This window comes from Mobula birostris, chromosome 30 (genome assembly GCF_030028105.1).
Source record: "Mobula birostris isolate sMobBir1 chromosome 30, sMobBir1.hap1, whole genome shotgun sequence".
NCBI classification, from domain to species: Eukaryota; Metazoa; Chordata; class Chondrichthyes; order Myliobatiformes; family Myliobatidae; genus Mobula; species Mobula birostris.
In genome coordinates this window covers 35,220,023-35,244,221 of record NC_092399.1, presented here as the reverse complement: position 1 = coordinate 35,244,221, position 24,199 = coordinate 35,220,023, and the positions used below count along the sequence as shown (strand labels likewise).

At 45.8% G+C, this 24,199-nt stretch overlaps 2 protein-coding genes across 3 annotated transcripts in view; both read right to left on the bottom strand.

Annotated features, from left to right (window-relative positions):
* trit1 (tRNA isopentenyltransferase 1) overlaps window positions 1-9,029 on the bottom strand; it is a 44,285-nt gene extending 35,256 nt beyond the window's left edge. The window contains exons 1-4 of the mRNA XM_072247135.1: window positions 8,835-9,029; window positions 7,794-7,934; window positions 4,038-4,136; window positions 3,144-3,310 (exon numbers count right to left, since the gene is read on the bottom strand). Of these exons, the coding sequence (XP_072103236.1) occupies window positions 3,144-3,310; window positions 4,038-4,136; window positions 7,794-7,934; window positions 8,835-8,972 (545 nt within the window). The 5' untranslated portion in view covers window positions 8,973-9,029. The remainder of the gene's footprint in view (window positions 1-3,143; window positions 3,311-4,037; window positions 4,137-7,793; window positions 7,935-8,834) is intronic.
* Window positions 9,030-17,186: 8,157 nt separating this feature from the next.
* col9a2 (procollagen, type IX, alpha 2) overlaps window positions 17,187-24,199 on the bottom strand; it is a 146,719-nt gene continuing 139,706 nt past the window's right edge. For both annotated transcript variants that reach the window (XM_072247131.1, XM_072247133.1), the window contains exons 32-33: window positions 24,081-24,158; window positions 17,187-19,525 (exon numbers count right to left, since the gene is read on the bottom strand). In XM_072247131.1, coding sequence (XP_072103232.1) covers window positions 19,332-19,525; window positions 24,081-24,158 — 272 coding nt within the window. In that variant the 3' untranslated portion in view covers window positions 17,187-19,331. The remainder of the gene's footprint in view (window positions 19,526-24,080; window positions 24,159-24,199) is intronic.

The following is a 24,199-nucleotide window of genomic DNA, read 5'->3' as shown; positions in this document are numbered from 1 at the left end:
ACTTTCTTTAGCCGACAAATGGCAGTGACCGTAACTAGGCTGCATGAAGCGGACAGTGTCCACTGACCCCGTGTGACTGGAAAGAGTGAGCTGAAGGCAAGTCCTCAGCCACTGTGCAAAGTAATAATGCATTAACTTCCATGTAGCAGCTTACAGTAACTCGTCAGCACCAGGTTCACAATATACAGCACCTTAGTCTTACAGAAATATTCACAGACTCTGCTTTTAAAATGAGTCTGGCTCAGATAGCTTGCCTAGTTAAAGTTAGAGGACTGAAAGCCTGAACAACTAATTAGCAATTGAGGGCACCTACTATGCGTGCTGACATCAGACCTCCATATTTCCATGAGCCTCGGAATTGTTAGACATATCTATGATTTTCTAGCTGGAGGTAATATAGGAGAGTGAGTGCCCACACCCTCCGTTATCACCACTGTTTTAATTGAGAATGGAGAGACGGTGGAGGGGAGAAGGAAGTCTTTGCACTAGGGAGCCCAGAAGGCCTTCCTGAAGGCTGAACTGCAGGAGCAGCCACTGTGTTATTCTCACTAATGGACACTCAGAACTCCACAGTGAAAATGTGAGCTGTAGCACTGGGAAGCACTCTGCACTTGTATTGCCTGTAACAATCATAGCCAAGATTCCTCAGAAACCACTCACTCACACTCACGCAGGTAATCATTACCCCCAAAGTCCTTCCAATACCTATCATTTCCCTATTCTAAGCACCAACTCATTCTCACAGAAACCATGCAAGGTGATGCCACAGAAACATTTGGAATGCCCCGAACACTAAATTTGGAAGATTCAGGAAACATTTTTCTGCCTTTTTCATGTCAGGCCTTCAGCAGAGACCCACAGACCTATCACTGTACTCCACTCAACCAGAAAGAACGGCTGAAGAATGAAAGAATAAATGACAATATCAGAGCACCTAACAGCATAATGTGCCACATATTTATATCTCCCCTACATTATGAATCATCCAAAAGATGGCTTCTTTCATCTATATCCCCCGGAACTTTCGGTTTAAGATGGCTCTGGTGAAACTCAGTGACTGCTTGTTGGTGGTAAATAAAACAAAGAACACTATATACTTCAATTATTACAGCTTTTTCTGCTAAACGATCACTACAAACAATAGACTGTAATTTTCCTGGTGGAGTTGATCTTCTGAACCACCTGTACGACCTGAACTGAAATCTCAAAGGTGCAGGATGGCTGTGGGGTGGTGTGTACCGGTTGTACATTTTCCACGTCAGCTCTGATCCATGGACAGACCTCGTAATTCAATGAAAGCAAGACAGTGGGATGCACAATGGATCAAATTACATATTTGTAGGGAAAGATTTAAATATGATCTCTCCTTCATACATGCTAAAATAAATGGAAGTCTGTAAGACAAAGTGGTGTTCGCCTGGGATTGGGATTGCTTAAAGAAAATAAAAGGACTACAAATCTACAACCTCGAGAGTAAATATACAAAGTTCTATTCAAAATTTTCAAAGTGTTCAAAGGAACATCTAAACAAGCCTGATGCATTTTGGAAACAAGTCCTGTGACTGATGAAGTTAAAATAGAACTTTATGGCCGCAATGAGCAAAGGTACGTTTGGAGAAAAAAGGGTGCAAAATTTCATGAAAAGAACACCTCTCCAACTGTTAAGCACGGGGATGGATCGATCGTGCTCTGGGTTTGTGTTGCAGCCAGTGGCACAGGGAAGATTTACTCGCAGAGGGAAGAATGAATTCAATTAAATACCAGCAAATTCTGAAAGCAAACATCACACCGTCTGTAAAAAAGCCGAAGATGAAAAGAGGATGGCTTCTACAACAGGATAATGATCCTAAACACACCTCAAGATCCACAATGGACTACCTCAAGAGGTGCAATCTGAAGGTTTTGCCATGGCCCTCATGTCCCCTGACCTAAACATCATCGAGAATCTGTGGATAGACCTCAAAAGAGCAGTGCATGCAAGACGGCCCAAGAATCTCACAGAACTAGAAGCCTTTTAAAGCAAGGAAGAATGGGTGAAAATCCCCCAAACAAGAATTGAAAGACTCTTAGCTGGCTACAAAAACCGTTTACAAGCTGTGATACTTGCCAAAGGGGGTGTTACTAAGTACTGTCATGCAGGGTGCCCAAACTTTTGCTTTGGGCCCTTATCCTTTTTTGTTATTTTGAAACCGTAAAAGATGGAAATAAAAAAGTTTTCTTGCTTAAAATATTAAAGAAATGTGTAATCTTTAACTTTATGCCTTTTGGAAATCAGTTCATCTTTTAGATTAGATTAAATTAGATTATGAGGACACGCAGTCCTCTTTTATTGTCATTTAGTAATGCATGCATTAAGATATGATACAATGTTCCTCCAGAATGATATCACAGAAACAAGACAAATCAAGACTAAAAAACTGACAAAAACCACATAATTATAACATATAGTTACAACAGTGCAAAGCAATACCGTAATTTGATAAAGAACAGATCATGGGCACGGTAAAAAAAAAAGTCTCAAAGTCTCTCAAAAGTCCCATCATCTCACGCAGACGGTAGAAGGAAGATAAAAAACTCTCCCTGCCATGAACCTCCAGTGCCGCAAACTTGCCGATGCAGCACCCTGGAAGCACCCGACCACAGCCGACTCTTGAGTCCATCCGAAAACTTCGAGCCTCCGACCAGCCCTCCAACACCGAGCAGCGAGCACCATCTCTGCCGAGCGCTTCGACCCCGGCCCCGGCAAGAGGCAATAGGCAAAGCCAAGGATTTGGGGCCTTCCCCTCTGGAGATTCTCGATCACACAGTAGCAGCGGCAGCGAAGCAGGCATTTCAGAAGTTTCTCTGTGCTTCTCACATCTGTCTCCATCAAATCAGGATTGCGCACGGCCCCTACTTAACAAATACGATATCATTTCAGAGCGGCTGTGCGCGCTAAGCTATTCACAGTAACAGAAATTTTGACCGGGGTGCCCAAACTTTTGCATGCCACTGTATATGTGCCTAAGACTCGTGCACAGTACTGTACACAAATGTCCTTTGCTGAATCAGAAAAGGACACTGAGCTAATTTTAAAATATTTTCATTCTATATAAATTCCACCAGATAAACAAGTGGTTAAATGCCACTCACATTTGGCCTACCTTGCTACTTTCCTCTTATCGTGTGGGTGTAACTTTTCGGCCATTTCAGGATCCACTTCAACCAGTCGTGTGTACAGCTCTTGGAAGTCAAGTTTTTCCAGTTCTTCTTTCCTCTTGGTAGATGAAGTCACAAAATCTCCATCTGCAGCAGAGCAAACAGTCCCTTCCTACAGCACAGACAGCAGTACAAATTAAACCCATCAAGTAAATGAATCCCAGAAATCAAATAGCAGCAGGGAGACGGTGAAAATGTCACATAGTGAGGACACCAATCAAGAGCCGGTGTTCAGAATTCTCAAACTTTAAAACTTTCACGACTTTAGCAGCGTTAATCATTACCATCACCTCATATCGGCATTAATCACACTGTTTCCAGTCCTTGTACCAGGAGCCCACTTTATGCTTTCTGGTTCTCCCATAGTTCCAGAGTCCTGAAGAAGGGTCTTGACCCAAAACTCCGAACTGCTGAGTTCCTCCAGCATTGTGTGTGTGTTGCTTTGGATTTCCAGCACCTGCAGACTTTCGCATGTTTATCCTATTTAAATTTTTGAACTGCTAAGAAACCTAAAAATGGATCATTATGGTATATTTTCCAAATGGTATCTGAATGTGTGGAAAACATCAGAATCATGTGTCTCAATAATCCCATTTGGCTCTTGTGTAACAATACTCAATATGCTATCCTCCCTACAGAGATTGACTGGCTTGACTTTGTATTTGTCACTTACCCACTGCTCCCTCTATCTTTTAACAATGAGCAATAGCACAGCTTAACATACCCCTTTCTCTCTGGTGTCATATAACATTTAGTGTGGTGTTTTCGTTTGCACCTCCCCACCCCATCGTCCATCATCGATCAGCCTCTAAGAAGCTGAGTGATGGCCGTCTTCATACCTTTGTGTCCACGAGCACCTTCCATAGCAGCGATTCAATGTAATAATTGGTTCCTCCTACTATAATCGGGATCTTTTCTCTGTTCATGATGTCTTCAATGTGTAAAGTTAATGGAAAGTTACACTAATTCAAGTTTCATGACTGGAATCGACATAAATATCAGAAGCTACATGACTAAACTCACAGATGGATTGGACCAGATCAGTCAAACCCAGCAAGCACAGCACACCAGGCGTTGCAGCCAAGGATTGTCACATTTAAAATTACCAGCGTTGAAGAAGAAACAAGCAAGTCAGACAAGTCATGTCCTGGCTTCGAACCATAGACCAGAGCTTCCACTATGACAGAAAGATTTTCATTCCTTTCACAACCTCCCAAAGAGCTTTCCACAAAATGAAACATGACAGTCAAATGACAAAGAGCAAACAGCTGCAAATACAAATCTTAACAAATTTCAGTGGAATACAAATTTGTTGCCGTACAAAAACAAATTTCATGACGTATGCTGGTGATATTAAACTTGGCCCTGATTCTAACAATGAACAGCTAATCTGCTTTTTTAAAATACAAGTGGCGGTAACTGGATGAGCAGAGGCCTTCTCCAACTAAATATTCAGATAATGAAACACTGCCCTCTTCAAAAGGGTGCCATGAACACTTATAAGCTAACCTGAATGAGATAACCAGGGTACTGCCTTCAAAAGACAGCACTTCAGACAGTCTGCCACTTTTCAATTGCTGCACTGGTGATTCAGTCTGGAAGTTTTCTACTGAGGTTTCTGAAGCAGATTTGAATCTACATCCCTACATATGAAACCCAGATCACTACCAACCAACCACAGGGGTTTCCTGATCTGCAGCAGTTGCTGCCCTTCAGGAGTGATGTTAAGCTGAGGACTGATTCGCCATTTGACTTCACTTCTTTGAGTTCAGTTTGTTAACTAATATTTTCGAAGCAGAACACTCCTTGAATGGACATTGGCTTTCAGAGAACATCCAGCTTTAACTCATTAGTACCTATTTTGAGCCCATTGTCTCCAGTTTATTACTGCCAGACATCAGAATGGAATGAGCAGAGGCTTTCCCGAACTAAATATTCAGATCATGAAACTCAGTGCATTTGCTTCCTGTCAAAAACGTATTCTCAATTGTTCTGTTCATGTTTCTTTCTAGCAAACATTGAGTAAAATGTTTACTCAAAGATAGTTTCCTATCTCACTGGCAACTGCGAGGATGACTCCGATTGTTTGGAGACATATTCTGTATATGGTCCCAATGGGTCTTTCTTACCCATGTATCTGCGCCATCACCCAAATTACCTCCACCCCCCCCCCACCAAACTCCCTCACCTCAACTTATTGCTACTAAGGTTCTCATCTATGTCTTACCTACCTCCAGGTGACGGCCTCCCACCCTCCATAAATGAGTCTCTAACCAAAACTTTGTTACCTGTGTCCACGGATCGATAATGACACACACAAAATGTTGGAGGAACTGAGCAGGTCAGACAGCATCTATGGAATGAACAGTCGACATAACTGACCGAGGCCCTTCTTCAGGACTGGAAAGGAAGGAGGAGGACGCCAGAATAAAATGGTGGGGGTAGGGGAAGGAGGATTAGCGAGAGATGATAGGTGAAGCCAGGTGGGTGGGAAAGATAAAGAGCTAAAAATGACGGAATCTGACAGGAGCAACTCTGCTCCATCCACCAAATGTGGAACTTCCCATTGGCCCAACACTCTAATTCCCATTCCTACTCTAACAAGTCGATCCATGACCTCCCCTAGTGCTACGATGCAGCCACCCTCAGCATGTTGGAGAAACACTTCATATTCTATTTCTGTAACCTACAGCCTGATGGCATGAATATCGATCTCTCCTTCCAGAATAAGAATTTCCCTCCCCCTCCTCTTCGATTTCCCACTCTGGCCTCTTATCTTTTCTCAACTGCCCATCATCTCCCCCGATGCTCCTCCTCCTTCCCTTTCTCCTATGGTCCACTCTCCTCTCCGTTCAGATTCCCTCCTCTTCAGCCCTGTACTTTTCCCATCCACCTGGTTTCACTTATCACCTTCTGGCTATCGAACTTCCACTCTGCCCACCAGTTTATTCCGGCATCTTCCAATCCTGAAGAAGAGTCTCGGCCCAAAATGTCAACTGCTTGCTCATTCCATAGATGCTGCCTGGCCTGCTGAGTTCCTCATTGTGTGTGTTGCTTTGAATTGCCAACATCTGCAGAATTTCTTGTGTTTATCATCTATACAACTCCTGGTCCAATAATACTAATTTAAAACCCTCACCCTGGTTCTCATATTCCTCCACTGTTGTGCCCATCTTTTTCAGAGAAACTGCATCTCCAATTCTCTGTCAGTGGACTCCAGAATATCCCCAATAATTTCAAAGGCCAAACAGTTGCATCATCAGCATCTGTACCTCCAGGTGTCAAAGCTTTCTCAGGAATTGTTCTCAAAACGTCAGCTTCCAAACATCCTTCAAAATTTACAAACTTCTGATAACAGTACAGTATCTCATATCAAAATCTGTTTGAGTTTAGAAAATATATGGACATTTGTTTCCTGTCACAAAAAGGCCAAACAGCCAAGCAATCAATCACACTGTTAAGTTCATCGATGACTCGACACTGCTTGGGGCTCATAAACAACAATGAGACCGCCTAGAGAGCTTGAGGCCTGGTGACAGGCTGACAGACATTTCCTCGTTGTTAACAACACAAAGGAGATGGTTATCAACTTCAGGAGAACACACATCACGCACATCCCTCTTTGCATCAGTTTCAAATTCCTGGGCGTGTACAGCTCTCAAATCTTTTCATGGACACATCGCCCACGTTGAAAAAGCTCAGCAATGCCTTTCCTTTCTGAGGAGGCTGAAAAGAGCTGGACTATGCACATCATACTCCCAGCCTTCTACAGATGTGTAATTGAGAGCATCCTAATACGCTGCTCCACTGTGTGGTAGGGAAACTGTACTGTGGCAGACAAGGAGTTTAAACAGCCCAACACATCACGAACACCAGCCTATCCACCATCAGGGATATATAACGTGTCAGAAAAAGGCCATCCCACCCAACCTGTCATGGTCTGTTTGTCCCATTCCTGTCAGGGAAGAGGCTACACGTATCCACGTCAGGACCACTGATCTCAAAAAGTTACTTCCCCAAACCGTCACGCTAATCAATACCTCCACCCCACCACCACTTCATCCGTATCAGTCACTCCTCTCCAGACCCTCAGCACCCTCCCCCCGCCGGCACTACTGCATTACCCTTACACTCCACACCTCATATCTACACTGACAGTCACTGTCCTACTGTGTTCACCTGTCCTGCTACCACCCAGCAGAGCTCCACTTGCCGAGAGTCACTTTGTCACGTTACCATTTCTTGTCAGAGTCACCTGACGTACAGATATTGCTGAACTTCACGTCACTTTATGTACAATCAGTCTGTGTATATAAGATAATGCTATGTATTTCAGGCCTCACTAAGCCACTGCTGCAGCGTTTTATATGATTACTTTTATATTTATATTTCTTGTGTTTTTCATGCTATATTGGATCTGGAGTAACAAATCATTTTGTTCTCTTACACTTGGCTGCTGAAGAGGAACCTTGAACCTTAAATCTGGATTTAAAGTGCTATATAAACCTCCCACAGCATAGCAAATGAAATCACCAGATAGACATTCCCCATACAGATAACATCACAACTCTCTGCCTGCATAGCATGAAGGATATTATGGACAGTGCCTTATTCCTGAAATCCACCACTGAATAGGAGGAGACCAGTGGATCGAGGAAGCTGATCATGTGATGCTCGCAGAGCCGCTGCTCCTCGGCTGTCACCTTGTTTGTGATGATGTCCAGACCTTTGTAAACCTGTAATACACACATCAACCATAGCAGCATCGCTGCAGAGCTCCACTCATGGTATCGCTTCGCTTGTCTCCCGAAGCTGACACTTGTCACAACCCTTCATGACATCACTGCCCGTCTTCCAGCCCCAAATAGAATCCAAACCTTCAAGTCCCTGCCAGTGATTGAAGAGTTAATTAAACAGAAAGCTATTCAACCCCTGTGACCATACCAGCACCCCCCCCCCCCCCCAAGCTCTTGGTCAGTGAGTCACAGGTGATGCCTTTCCCAATATTCATCTCCCAGATTTCTGCCTCCAGCAGAAGTTGCAGTCACCCACCTCAACTGTTTTATTCTCAGCTCTCTTCTAATGGACCAGAACTGTGTCCCCAAACTGCTCTTCCCACCTCTCACCGTAGCGTAGTCATTAGCTTAACTCTATTCCACACCAGCAGGAAGATCAGGGATCAACTCCTCACTCGGTCTGTAGGAAGAGTTTGTGCATTCTCCCCATGACCACACGGGTTTCCTCCGAGTGCTCCGGTTTCCTCCCACGTTCTAAAGACTTACAGGTTTGGATTAGTAAGCGGTGGGCAGGCTCTGTCGGAGCCAGAAGCGTGATAACACTTGCCAGCTGCTCAGTGAAATCCTCTCTGATTTGATTTGACACAAAAGGGACAATTCACAGCATGTTTCAATGTACAAGTGAAAACTAAAGCTAGTCTTCACTCTCTCACAACCTTCCTCCCTCATCCCCCAGCCTACCTCCTCATTCTTAACCCGATTCCCGTAACCCCATCCTATTGCCTCACTCATTCCCCTCACACTCATCCTAACACCCTCATCCCTCACCCCTACATCTCCCAACCTACCACTCACTCCCTCGTCCCGGCTCTCACCGCCTGACTCCGTCCCCTCCGTTACCTGCATGGAATCAGCGCTGACAATCTCCCCGCGAAGTCTCCGGCCTAATTCCAGCGCCAGCCTCGACTTGCCAGTGCCGGTGGCGCCGAGGATCACCACCAGCGGCACTGAACGGCCCAACGACGACAGCGCGGCCATTGCGGCGCGGTGGGCCGGGACCTGGATGTGGAGGGCGGGGACTCCGGGTGTCAGGGCCGGGTGATGGGCGGGACCTGGCGCTAAATCGTCGGGACAGGATTGGGTAGTGTGGAGTTGTAGGCGGGACTTGGTTGGACCAGTCGGAGGACTTCCCGGGCGTCATTGGGTGGTGAGGGGGTGTAGGCGGGCCTTGATGGGATGTGACCTGATGATGGGCAGGACCATTCTGGACGGGATTGGGTGGTGAGGAGTCGTAGGCGGGGCTTAGTGGGAAGTCAGAGGATCTTCGAGGCGTTCCCGGACCCATTAACAAGGTTACCAGCCGTGATCGGTACCCTGTCCCATACATCCCAGACATTTTGGCACATTGAGCCGGAAAGTTAATTTTTTCTAAAGTTGACTGAGTTAGGGGCTACCATCAGGTGCCTGTGTGCTCAGAGGACATTCCCAAAATGACTGTGATAACTGAGTTTCTGCCCATGCTGTTTGAGCTGAAAAATACAGCACAGACCGATGGATTCTGTATTAAAAGACCTGGATTTTCTTTTTGTTTACCTGGATGACATACTTGTCCCTAGTGCATCCGAGTCCAAACACGTGTCTCATCTCCACACACATTTTGAGCATTTAAACCAGCGCAGGTTGATTATTAATCCTGCTAAATGCCAGTTTGGGTTGTCAACCACTGACTTTCTTGCCCATTACCTCCCCGGCAGAAGGTGTGAAACCTCTCCCATCAGAAGTCGGGGCTGTTCCGGAATTTCCGCCGACACACTACAAACAAACTACAGGAGCTTTTAGATATGGTAAGTTTCTATCACTGCTTCATTCTGAAGGCTGCTGAACTTCTGCTTGCCCTGTATGGTGCCCTTAAAGGCAACGTCTCTCATCACGCGCTTGACTGGTCAGCGGACGTGACCGAAGCATTTGATGACACCGAACAAGCTCTTTTCAATATGACCCTAGTCCCCAACGCACCCATAGCTATTACTACTGATGCATCTGACTTCTGACTGTGCTGTGGGAGCTGTGCACGAACAGTTGCTCAGGGGCGTGTGGAGGCTGCTCACCTTCGTCACCGGCAGCTCTGTCCCCACGTTTGACCGTGAGCTTCTCGGGCTCTAGCTCTTCTCGAGGGTCGCCATTTCACGGTGTTCATTGACAACAGACCCCTTGTGCATGCAATGGCCAAAATATCAGATCTATGCTCTGCCACCTGGATTACGTATCTGAGTTCAGAACTGATATACATCAATGGGGAAAAATAATGGCGTGACTGATTGCTTCCCACATTGAGGCCAGACACATGGGAACTGACTGCTGGCATTGCAACTGACCCAGAGGTCCAGGCTTAACGAACAGCAGTCACGGGCCTGCGGTTGGCTGACATTAAGTTCGGGGAAGCTGGGGTTTCTTTCCTACGATGTCTCAATCAGTCGCTCTCACCCCCATCGTGTCCACAAACTGGAGGTATATAGTTTTTAACTCCATTCAAGGCCTCTCACATCCGGGCCAGAAGGCTTCACAGTAACTGGTTGCACTAAAGTTTGTGTGGCACGGCCTTAGAAAGTATGTGTGTGATTAGACTGCCGCCTGGGTTGAGAGCCAGCGGGCAGAAATTAACCATCATGTTCGGGCATCATTGGCACCTTTTGAGATCCCTGAGTGACGATCTGACCATGTCTATAAGGACCTGGTTGGTCCCCTTCCCCCATCTCACGGTTTAACTCTCCTCCCTACCATGGTGGACCGTACCACCAGGTGGCTAAGGGTTATCCCTCTAGCATCAATGTCGGTCACAGACGTGGTCGGGCATTCATCAGGCCCTGGGTTGCTCGGTTTGGCACCCCAACTGATCTTTTCTCTGACCACGGTCCCCAATTCGCCTCAGACCAATGGACTGCGATGGCTCAGAACCTCAGCATTAGGCTACATCACACCACAGTGTATCACCCGCAATCCAATGGTTTCACCGCTCCTGAAAGGCTGCCCTGACGGATGAGTGTTGTGTTGGCATGATCGTCTCCTGTGGGTCCTGCTGGGGCTCAGAACGGTTCGATAAGAGACCTGCCTTCACTCACGGCTGAGTTGGTATGCGGGCAGCCATTATGGGTGCCAGGTAATTTTATTCCTGACGCCACGATCACCTAGTTGGCCTCTCCACAGCATTCCACCCTCCTCAGTGAATTGAATTCCTTTGCACCTATTCCTAGTTGGCCTCTCCACAGAGTTCCACCCTCCTCAGTAAATTCAATTCCTCTGCAGCTATTCCTACTTCCCAAGATGGTGTGCAACACTCTTGGGTTCCTGTTGATCTACATTCCACCTGGTTTGTTTCTGTCCGCAATGATGCACACCAACATCTCATAGGCCCCCTTATGATGGCCTGTTCCGTGTTTTGGAATGGAGAGAAAAGACTTTCATCACAGATAGGGGTAAACCTGAGCCTATTTTGGTAAATTGCCATGAACTTCCTCACCGAGATTTGGAGAATTCTGCTACCATGGCCAGACCATGAGCATGTCAACACATCTCTGGGTGAGCCAGAGGCATGGAACATGGAACACGGGACATGAGATGGGCAGCTTGTCGAAGCTCTGGACGGGCTCACGATGCCGGTTTTAGTGAATTCTGGAGGGACCTGTGTAGGGTAATGTAATGGGTGAAAACGTATGCATAATTCACAAACACTGATATGGAGTTGGGGTTCACCTTAAGAGGCTGGTCTCACATGATGATGTAATGATGTTTATTTTTTTACTGTGCTTTGTGTTCTGTGTTTGGTCGACAATAAGGAAGTTGTTGTGGTTTCCTTGAAATTTAAAATGCCTCTGCCATTTTATTTATGAAAACTTACAGAGAATTGAATTCAAGAGGATGTCTCATCATGGAAATGCTGAGGGATTGTCCCATTTACCCTTGGAAAAGGAAATAGAAGAAAAAATTACAAAAAAAAGACGCTCCTCTTGACCTAACACAAATAAAATGTCTCCCTATTACGGCAGAGATGATCCAAAGGGAAACCAGAAAAGACCCCACACTGTCTCAGTCTACATGGCCACACAAAATGGCTAGAATGTGCAGCAGAATCTCCAGTTCCCCCATTTCTACCAGCATCAGGGTGAACGTGCTCTTGGCAGGCATTCCCTTCTGTGAGGATTGAGAGTTGTTCTACATCCAAACTGAGAGCTGAAGTGTTCAAGGAGTGACATACCAGTCATCCAGGACTGATTAATATGAAAGTTTTGGCTCGAAGGTTTGTCAGGTGGCATGGTATAGATCAGCAGATTGAGCAGTTTGTCTTGCATCCTTTGGGACGCCAACATGTCCAGAAGATGCCATGAGCAGTGCCTCTGCATCGCTGGAAAAAGCCTGCATTGCCCTGGCAGAGGATTTTTGTGGATTTTTCCGGACCATTCATGGGCACAAATTTCTTGGTAGTGATGCAGCTACAAAGTGGCCAGAAATGTTCCCAATAGCCTCCACTACAGCTTCACACACTGATAATCTGTTGAGAGGACTGGTGTTGCAGAGCACTTCGTCAGTGACAATGGACCAGAGTTTGTGGAAGTCAGTCCTAAAAATGAATGGAATAAGACATTACAGCTGCACTGAACCATTTAGGTGCAAATGGCTAGGTGGAAAGTTTTGCCAAAGTCTAAAGAACGCCCTGTGGGCAATGTCGGCAGAATACTATACACTTTATCAGAAGCTCGTCAATTTCCTCTTTGAATATCACAATGCAGCACACTCAACCACCAACAACTCACCGGTTATGCTGTTCCTTGGTCATCCCTTGTGTTCACGTTAGATCTCCTCAAACCCAGTCTCAGAAGGAATATGCAGGACAAATAGTCGGAACAGATTGAAGGCTCCTCAAACAGGGAGATTCAATGTTTTGCACCCAGCCAAGCAGTCCTGGCGAGGGTCTACAGAGGTGACTCAGAAAGATTAAGAACAGAACTGGATCACTCTCCTGCTCAGTGAAGATTGCATCTGATGTCATCTGGAGGCGACACATCAATCAGCTGGAGAAGAAAAGTGGCTACCACTGTCAGAACTATTTCCTACAGTCCCAGAATGATGTTCTATACCGCAACAGAGGAAGCCTCAGAACCGGAGATTGTTTCACAGCCACGAGTCTCACCTGCCAAACAGAGTGATTCCTTTTGCAGGGAAGATGTTATCCCACAAGAGTAAGAAATCCTCCTCAGCAATTAAATCTTCAGACCTGAATGGAACAATTTAAACTTTGCTCTGCTCTGGATGTCTGTATATAGTAGTTGTATTATATAGTATACTGTGTATATAGGTGAGATGTATTTTATATAAAGTAAGATTTTATAGCTCAGTGGGGAGGAATGTTGGGTATTCAATACTTCAGTAATATTTGAGTAATGTTGTAAATATATTGTTTGATTAAGCATTCTTTGTTGTTTCTATACTTTATTATGGTTATATGTGATACGTGTGCGACTCGCTTAAAGTAACCATGAAGTTAGACTCAGATTTCTGACTCTCGTGTCTTCCTTTGAAATAGATTAATGCTCTGAAGTTGCAAAACCTAACCGATGGGGCAGGGCAGATTGGTGGCTGGGTGTTTGGGATGCAGTGACAGAACAAGAAAGAGTCTGGGAGAAACAAAGGTCTCAGTTTTGAACACAGTAACAGAGCCACAAGAGCCCTCTGACTGAGAATTCCAAAGATCTACTGCTTAGCAAATTAAAAAGGGGCCTAATCTGGTTGGCTGCCAGTGGCCAGTGGTGTCCCACAGGGTTCGGAACTGGGGCTGTTCCTTTTCACGTGATCTATCCATGATTTGATGATGGAATTGGTGGCTTTCAGCCCAGATTTGCAGACGATACAAAGTTAAGTGGAGGGGCAGGTAGTGTTGAGGAAGTAGAGAGGCTGCAGAAGGACTTAGACGGATGAGGAGAATGGGCAAAGAAGTGGCAGATGGATATAGTGTTGGTAGAAGGAATAAAGGTGGTCTATTTCCTAAATGGGGAGAAAATTCAAAAATTAGAGGTGCAAAGGCACTGGGGAGTCCTTATGCAGGGTTCTCTGAAGTTTAACTTGCAGGTTGAGTTTGTGGTAAGGAAGACAAATGCAATGTTAGCATTCATTTTGAGAGGGCTAGAATATAAGAGCAAGGATGTGATACCGAGGCTTAATAAGGCATTGGTCAGACCACACGGAGTATGGTGAGCAGTTTTGGGCCCCTTAGATGTGTTGAAGCTGGAGAGGTTTCAAAGGAGGTTCACGAAAATGATTCCAAGATTGGATGACTTGTCATATGAAGAGCGTTTGATAGCTCTGGGCCTGGATTCACCATAATTGATCTCAATGAAACCTATCGAATGGTGAAAGGGCTTAATAGAGTGGATGTGGAGAGAATGTTTTCTATGGTGGGAGAGTCTAACACCATAGGACAAAGACTCAGAATAGAGGAGCGTCCTTTTAGAATGGAGATGAGGAGGAATTTCTTTAGCCGGAGAGTGGTGAATCTGTGGAATTCGTTGCCATGAACACTGTGGAGGACCAATCATTGAGTATATCTGAAGCGGAGGCTGATAGGTTCTTGATTTGTCAGGGCATTAAGGGCTACATTGAGAAGGCAAGGAGAATGGGGCTGAGAGGGGTAATAAATCAGTCGCGATGAAATGGTGCAGACTTGATGGATGAAGTGACCTAAATCTGCTTCAATGCCTTATGATTTCAAATAATTTTCATTGCATTTCTACTTCACAGACCCAGGACAAGCCTGGCACCTGTAGTATAATCAAGTGATGCTGAAAATAACCTTTATAAACAACAATCTGTTTAAAATTAAACAGGATATTGACAAGGTATGGGCCAATAAATGTCAGTCATCACTATTCGTTGAAGGCAAATCCTACTTGATTAACTTGCTGGAGTTTTTTTGGTGGGAATGTCGGGTTGATAAAATAAAGTTCATACTGTGTGCATGGGCTTTCCAAGAGCTTGAGAATATGAAAATGTGTATAAAGTTTGCCAATTTAAAAGTCCATTTTTTGAGTGATGGTATGAACTTTGAAGGAAAGAAAGCAGAGGTGTTTTCTGAAGTGCATGATGGTGTTGTCAAAAGTGGCAAATTAAATAACTGGCAATTCTGTGCTTTGTATTACTGCAACCTGTTTTGTCACTCATGACATGCCTCCTCGGAACTCTCCCATGGTAGCATCGTGTCACTTCCACAGGCCTTCTACACAAACACATTTACTCAGTCACTCCCCTTGCTCCCTCCACACCTTGCTGGACTTGGCCCTTGGTGTCCACTCTGCCCTTCATGCATCCACTTTCCCATCTCAGTCCTGAATCTCTTCCTTTCTATCCTGAGATTGTGACTCTCATTCCAGATCCTCACCTTCTGCCAGGAGAAACATCACCTCTCACGAGGCTGCCGCAAGGCAGTAGAGCTATTTACCCATAGCTGGGGATCTACTTCACGAGCACCAGGACGTTTTCACACACCAGTGGGCCAGCATGCTACGTGTGCAGGGGCCTGCCCTCCTCCCTGTCCTCTGTAGTTCAGCCTAAGTCCTAAAAAAGTTCAGTTTCCACGTGTCACCAGCAAGGAGCACCTCACTACATCTCCGTGTACCGTATACTTTCAGTAAATGGTGTACAGGAATTCCTGTTGCATCATTTCCCAATCTAACTTCATGGAAACAACTTTCAACACCTTTCTGTTCCGTCAATGCAGTGAATAATTTTGCATTTATCACCATTAAACTTTTGAAGCTGCCTCATCTTCTTCCCAGAGTCTGGTTCACTTCTCACTGTTCTATTTGCCATTGTTTGATTTAAAGTTTTCAGACATTTTAGAGCTCAGGGTCAATATTCAAGCTTCCCAAGGGCATGGTTTCCACCAATTAAGCCCCAATTTTCACCACATTGCATACATTGAATCACAAGTTGATCTCTCTGCCACCATAGACAGGCAAAGATAGGTGGCTATCAAATACTGCATTTGACTGCACTTTTTTTTCCCATAGATGCTTGCTGGCTTGATGTGTGTTGCTTTGATTTCCAGCATCTGCAAATTTTCTCTTGTTCAGTGTGGACAAGCAGCTTTTACAAAGAATGGAGGGAGTCAGTTACAATCAATTGGAAATTTACACTCACCCTCTTCCTCCAGCTTTGTCTCTTCCACACCATGTAAATATCTGAAAAACAGCCAAGGCTGACCAATGGCTGGGGCAGACAGGTGTAATTGATACAACACCATTCTTGAGGAGGAAACACAAGCTGTCACAATATGTGCCAAATGTTTCTATGTTGAATATGTTAGAATCTGAAACATTGAATGTTATAGGTGTTCAAAAATGACAGCCTTTCTGAAGTTAGAAAATGCATTCTCCCTCTACCTGAGCTCCTGCTGCATTCTTCCTCTGACCGACCCCCCCCCCCCCATCTTCTCCCTACACCTTTATCCAATCCTGTAGTTTGCAGAGCTAAGGGGCCAGATGCAATTCCTACCTGGCCACTTAATTACATTTCAGCTGCTGTATCTCGGGAGTGAAGCTACTGACTTGCATTAACTGTTTTCCACTTTAATTAAAAAAAATTACACTCCTCATTACAGATGTAGTCCTACTGACTAAATATTCTGTATTGAGAGCCCCAATACTTCCTTTCCCCGGCTCCTCTTGCTAACCTTCAATTAATTTCTTACTATATCTTGGCTGGTGGTGTAGTGGTATCCACATGTGGGTTTTCAAGCGCGAGGTCCTGGGTTTGAATCCGGGCGGCTCCTTGCACGAGTTTCACCCCTGCTCGGTTGAGCATCGAGCTAGCAACTTGGCCTCGTAAAACAGATCAATGCTGAAGAAAAGGCAAGGTTGCTGCCCGATGCGCTTGAAGGAACTTTATCTTTTTTTTTAATACCCTGGTATTAAAAATTAGCTGCCTCCTCCCTGGATTAAACTAGATTACGCAACGGAAGTAGATCGAAGGTCCTCAGCAATGGTGCTATGTTGCAGCAGTACCCCAGGGCTAGTGTGAACATACAATGTTTAAGGAAGACAGAGCTAAAATGTGAATCCCTTTGAGGCAGTGTTTCAAGGCTAAACTAGGAATTGTTCAGAGAATTCCCAGTGGTAGGTTCATCCAAAGCCCAGCCAAGAAGCTCCCTCCGCATTGTTCCAAACAGATGTCAGAGAGGGGTAAATCAAAACTCGACAGCCTCTCTTCAGCTCTGTAGCTTTATGTACACATTTATTGACAGTAAAAGGCATAAAATTAAAACAAAATAACCAAAGAGAAGTTGAAAGCAAAGTGAGTGGGCAAAGTCCAAATGTGAGTATCCAGCACAAGGCCAAATCGCAAAGGTCAGAGAGCACAGTCCCAGTGCACAAGTCAGATGCACGGTGCAACGCTCTATCCGAGTACAAAGTCCCAATGAAAGGATCGTGAGCCAGGCCAGAGCACAGAGGCCCAGAGGGGGCCTGAGCACCAGGCCGAAGTGCAGTGTAGGCATGGGGTCTTCTGCAGGTGACAGAAAAACATTGTCTTTTACAAAATGTCCGTTTTATTGGATGGTGCTCCAGTACAACGAGAGACAAACACATGGTCGTTACAGTTGCACAAGATTTAAAACATAATAAATTAATTATGTTAATGAAATTAATCAGTAGGTTTTATTTCTGGGCATGTTACACAGGGCTTGAACAATATTTGTTATTAAGCTTCCAAGTGCCGAATTATGTGCTGAAATAACCCACTGATTAAAGACATTACCACAGGGTCCTCAACTTGTTCTTTGCTTGTTTGTTTCATGGAACATAATCTTCTATGTTAATCCTGTAAACTACATCTCAGTATTTACAGTGAGGAAATTGCAAGAAGATTCACCATAGTTTGCTGCCATTCACAGGTACCTTCTCTGGGTCACAAAGAGCTGGAGGGAAGAGTTTGTAAAATACACAGTCTACAGGAAATAGGATTCTTTCCTACAATGCTCAATGGGATTTCCAGTATCCACTCTCTGAGTGGCTCTGTTTATATCTCAGTTCAGCTCAGCTCCAACCAGAAGTGAACCCCCGACACTGCCAGGGATGATCAGCTGACTGAGCAAAGAATGAACAGGCAGGTTACCCTTTCTCAGACTGTGAGAGAGTGAGTCTTTGGTTCAGTAGGGGTTAGGAATGTGCAGGGTCCAAATCTCATTGTTGTGGTCCATCTAGGGAGGACCAAAACTCAGGCTTGGGATGTTGGTTTTCTGTGGGTTGGTGGTGCTAACCCTCCCCCATCTCAATGAAATCTCAGCTGAGCACGAGGATGGAATCTCAGCTGAGCACGAGGATGGAATCTCAGCTGAGCACGAGGATGGAATCTCAGCTGAGCACGAGGATGGAACCTCAGCTGAGCACGAGGATGGAATCTCAGCTGAGCACGAGGATGGAACCTCAGCTGAGCACGAGGATGGAATCTCAGCTGAGCACGAGGATGGAACCTCAGCTGAGCACGAGGATGGAACCTCAGCTGAGCACGAGGATGGAATCTCAGCTGACCATGAGGATGAAATCTCAGCTGAGAATGAGGATGCAACATCAGACTGTGTATCACTCAACTGTACCCTGTAGGACAATGGCATCACCGGAGATGAGTCCTTCATCCCAGCTCTCTCGCTGACATTGCTCTACATGCTGAATTTACAATTCTTGCAATTTGTTTATTTTTTAAAATTCCTTCAGAGCTGCTCACACAGAATTCATGCTGGCATAGACCACACAGCAAACCTTGAACTAGCCTCACCCACACAGGGCTTTGAAATAAATCTGAGGAGGTCCACATGAGACTGGTGTGCTGTCGGAAAATTTCAGCAATGGAGTTGATCTCAACACTTGTCCAGAGCATGTAATGAGATGGGCTTCTCGATAACACACTTAGTCCAGTCGCTACAATGAAATGGAACTCTATACACAAACACAAACTTACTAGATTTACACAGGGGACTGATGCAAACTCATATCACTATACCATTCCCTACTAGTTTGTCCTATTCATTTTAAAATCATTAAACCAAATAAGAAATTAGGAACCAATGTACATCAATCTTTGGACAAATAAACATGCCAATGCAAAACTTTTTAAAAACTATTTAGCCTTCATTTAATCTGTAAAGTAGTATTTTGTGTTTATTTTTCATTTCCTTTGTGTTTCTTTTTTATAAAACGCACCAAATATTTAAAATCATTTCAGTCTTCAGGAAACCCCTTCCTTTAGGGTTGATTCCTGGCTGTCTCCATTTTATCTTTCACTCCTTCCTCGCTGCTGTGCACACGACACTTGCTGGTCAGTTGTTTGGCCGCGTGCTGGTTGTCAGGTAACAGTTCACGGCCCTTTGAAGTCAGGTCCTCCACCTGAGGCCAGGTATGCCGAGGCTCCTAAGCAAGCAGCAGCTTCACAGTATCCAGGTATACCAGGGGGACCAGGCAAACCAGGGCGACCAGGTTGTCCGGGCATACCTGGCACACCTAATTCACCAGGTCTACCGTCTGTACTCCGTCCTGGCATTCCTGGTGGTCCTGGAGAAATGAAGAGAACAGGTACTCACTTTAACATCACTTGTTAATCATGGATTGCCTGCATAGTTCATGGATCACGGACCAAGAAGGGTTAATGGGAGATGTTAAAGGAACTGTGCAAGCTGGCAGGGTGGTTGAGAAGGCAGACGGTTCATTGGCCTTCTTTAGTCGAGAGATTGAACTGAAGAGCCATGATGAAATGTTGTATCTCCACAAAACTCTGGTGATATCAGAGTTCTGATCTGTTCACCTCATCGTTGGAAGGATGTGGAAGGTTGTAAAGGGTGCAGAGGAGGTTTACCAGGATGCTGCCTGGATTAGAGAGCATATCTTATGAGGAAAGGTTGAGTGAGCTGAGAGACGGAGGATGAGAGGTGACTTGATATAGGTGTACGGCGGTAAGAAGCACAGATAGAGTGGACAGACAGTATCTTTTCCCTGGGGCAGAAATGGCTAATAAGAGAGGGCACAATTTAAGATGATTGAAAGAAAGTAAGAAGGGATGTGACAGGTGGGTGTTTTTACACAGAGAGTGATGGGTGCATGGAACATTCTACCAGGGGTGGTGGGATAGGCAGATAATTAGGAACATTTCAGAGAATCATAGATAGGTACACGGATGAAAGAAAGATGGAAGGATATGTGGGAAGGAAGCATTAGATTGCTCTTGGAATAGGTTAGAAAGTGAGAACAACATTGTGAGCTGAAGGACTTCTATGGTGCTGTACTGTTCTCTGATCTATGACCAAGAGAGACATTAACAGCAGGCACTGCTTTTGGGAATTGGGTTATGCAGACAAGGTTTCGAAAGTTGTAGAAAATCCTCTAAACCCTCTGCAATAGATTTGGAAGGACAACACAAGCCAAGAAAGTGAGATTGAAGACAAGAGGGACGACAGATACTGGAATCTGGAACCAGAAACAGTGCTAGATTGACCCGGCAGTTCAGTCGGCATCCGTGAGGACAAAAGGTGGAAGTGGAAGTTTTTGGTCACAACTTTGCATCAGGACTGAGAGGAAACAGGAAAGGCTGCAGGTACACAGCAGTATGAAGTGGGGTGGGATAGAGGCTGGAAGGTGACAAGTGGAAACATATACCATGTAACACACTGAAGAAATGGTAGGAAACTGGGAAATTCCTCAAAGTGCAAAGATAAGATTCCAGCAGAGTGACAAGGTTTATATCCAAGACAAGTTGTGTACACACTTTGGGGATTTCAGGTTCCACAGGCTGAGAGAGCAGTGACAGAATACTCCTGTTACAACTGAGAAATTGTTTCTATAATTAAACTGGGGCTTGATTGGTTAAAATGTCTACTGAACCAGCAGGTCAATGGGACCGGAGTCTGGGGGCTTACTGTGGTGGGTCCACCATTGGAACAACCGTTGCCATGACTCACAACCCTACCACACTACACCTTCTTGTGTGTTCAACATTCCTGCTTTCTGCAGCCTTGCCTGAACCAGACTCGATCACTAGGTTGGATAGTTTCATGTGCTGCCAAAAGAACATCAGTAAGCAAGTGAAAATTAATAGGCAGTCAGATCTATAGAATGACAGTGATATAACTTCAGACAAATGTGAGGTGTTGCAGTTCGGTAGGACCGACCAGGGAAGGCCTTGAACAATGAGTGGTCGGGCATTGAGGAGTGCGGAGCAACAATGGGATCTGGGAATTCAGGTCCATAATTCATTGAAAGTGGCGTCAAAGACAGATAGCATCACAGAGAGAGCTGTAGGCACATTGGCCTTCATAAATCAAAATATTGAGTACAGGAGTTGGGAAGTTATGTTGAAGTTGTATAAGACATTGGTAAAGCCTAATTTGGAGTATTGCGTACAGTTTTAGTACACAATACTAAAGATAATACAAAGATGGTAAATAAGGTTGAAAGCATACAGAGAAAATTTACAAGGATGTTGTAAGAGGACTCCAGTTATAAGGAAGGATTGAATAGGTTAGGACTTTATTCCTTGGAACGGAGAAGACTGACGAAATTTGATATACGGTGTCCACTGAGGTTGGGTGAGACGACAACTAGAGGTCATGGGTTAAGGGTGAATGATGAAGTTGGATAGGTACATGGATGCTAGGCTTATGGAGAGCTATGGTCCCAGTGCAGGTTGATGGGTGTAGGCAGTTTAAATGGTTCAACATAGACCTGATGGGCCAAAGGGCCTGTTTCTGTGCTGTACTTTCTGACTCTGTGTCTCTATATAATCGGAGAAATACCAATGAATGACAGTAAATAAACAGCAAGGCTGAGTAACAGGGTGGCAACCTCCAAATATGCAAATGTAACAAGAGCTTCACAGAGCAGCAGGGCAGTTTGTCACAATGGCAGGCCATTGGGAGCAAGGGTGGACCCAAATGCAAGACACATCTTGTGAGGTTACTTAGATTTGGTTTATTGTTTGACACCATGAGAGCTAGGCAGGAGCAGGAATAGCGAACTGGACAAGGACTGAGGACTACGATCAGGCTGGGTCCAAGGGTCTGGGCTTGGACTCGGAATCGGCTCCCAGAACTAGAGGAGACATGAAGAGGCTAGGGTATGGACTCTGAGCCCGAGACTGGGCAAGGACCCAGTACCTGGGTCTTGCCTCGGGCTCGGACCCCAGAACCAGGCATGGACATGACATGGGCTAGGGAGAGGAGGAACATGGGAACACAGAGCCTTGGTTTCAGGAGAGCAGGTACATGGAACCATGGAAACATACACAGAACAGAGTCGGGACCCCTCCTTGGGTACAGGACATAGGGCCGGGACTCACACACAGAACAGAGAGCCGGGACCCTTCCTTGGGTACAGGACATAGGGCCGGGACTCACACACAGAACAGAGAGCCGGGACCCCTCCTTGGGTACAGGACATAGGGTGGGACTCATGACCCTCCTCGGGGCAACGGCAAGACAGTCTGACTTACCCCACGGAGGCGAGGACAAGGCAAGACAAGACACGACTCCCCGCGGGGCAACGGCAAGACGGCCTGACTTACCCCACGGAGGCAAGGACAAGACAAGACAAGACAAGACACGACTCCCCGCGGGGCAACGGCAAGATGGCCTGACTTACCCCACGGAGGCGAGGACAGGACAAGACAAGACATGATTCCCCGCGGGGCAACGGCAAGACAGCCTGACTTACCCCACAGAGGCGAGGACAAGACAAGACAAGACCAACACGAATGGACACTGGACAGTACCTATCTAGCTCCGGTGATGGAACTAGACCGAAGTGCAGGTGGGGGCTGCAGACGAGGGCTAGAGGTGAGAGGGGAAGAGAAGGGTTTCAGACAAGGGGGTAGGACAGGAATAGCAGGCTGCCAGGGCCAGGACTTGACATGGTACTTGAACGCCACCGGAGCCAGGAAGTGGATGTGGTACTTGGATGCCGCTGGAGCCAGGACGTGGTGCTTGGAACCTTCGGGTAGTGCCGAGCTCTCAACTCGGCCCAGGAAGAGTAGACAGCGGATCTTGATTCCCTCCGGCAGGTTAACTGACGGACCCACCTTGATGAGGAAACTTTGCAGGCTCGCTTCGGCGAGGTAACTGGACAGGGTTGCTCCGGTGAGGAAAGGTGAATTACCGGCACTCGCTTCGGGCGGAGACAAGGCTTGCTCCGGCCAGATGACATTGGCACGCCGTGACTTTGCAGACGCTCCCGTGTTGAACGGCTGAAAGCCAGAGACTATAAACTACTGGTTCAGCTGAGCGTTAATTGGCTCTAATCACCAAAGTCGAGGGACAAGGGAAAACAGGGAATCAACGGTCCGGATCGTAACATAAACAAGGTAAATTTAAAGGGACCCCGATCCAGACCATGACACAGTTGTCCTCCACACGTGGAACCCTAGGGTCTGTTTTATCAGGATGGGGCCACGCGAGGTCAGTCACCACCAGGGTGGGAATACGTGGGGTCAGTCACCACCAGGGTGGGGTGGAGGACTGTGGAGACTGAACCTGGCCGGGCAGGGCTCCCATTTGCCCATTCTTTATTGTTGAACTAATCGGCACAGGATGTCCTCTCCCAACCCAACACCCAGTATGGGAGCGTGTGGAATTCAGTTCCCAGGAGAAGAGACTGAGTGTAGAATGGCAGCAAACAGGACACTGAGAGAATGATTCCAATAGTGGGGGAGACTAGGATCAGAGCGCACAGTCTCAGAATACAAGGATGTTCCTTTAGAACAGAGATAAGAGGCATTTCTTTAGCCAGAGGTTGGTAAACTTGTGGAATTTAGTGCCATAGATGGCTGTGGAAGTCATGTCATTGACTATATTTAAAGGTTGATAGAGTCTGGATTGGTAAGGGTATCAAAGGTTACAGGGAGAAGGCACGAGAATGAGTTGAGAGGGATAATAAATCAGCTATGATCGAATGGTACAGCAGACTCAATGTGCTAAATGGCCTAATTCTGCTCCTATCTCTTATGGCCCAGGGACTCTAAAAACAATGAAACAAGGGAAAGTTTCACAATAACCATCCTCGTACTACACAGAGCCATCACGTACCTGGAAGTTGACCTATATTGAAGCACCCTCCCCCGTACCTGTAATTCCAGGTGGGCCTGGCAGGCCAGGATGTCCACGTCCCGTCACACCTCGATCACCTTTCTCCCCTCGCTTGCCTGAGGTAACAAAACAATAGATTCAGAGTTACTGGTAGAGA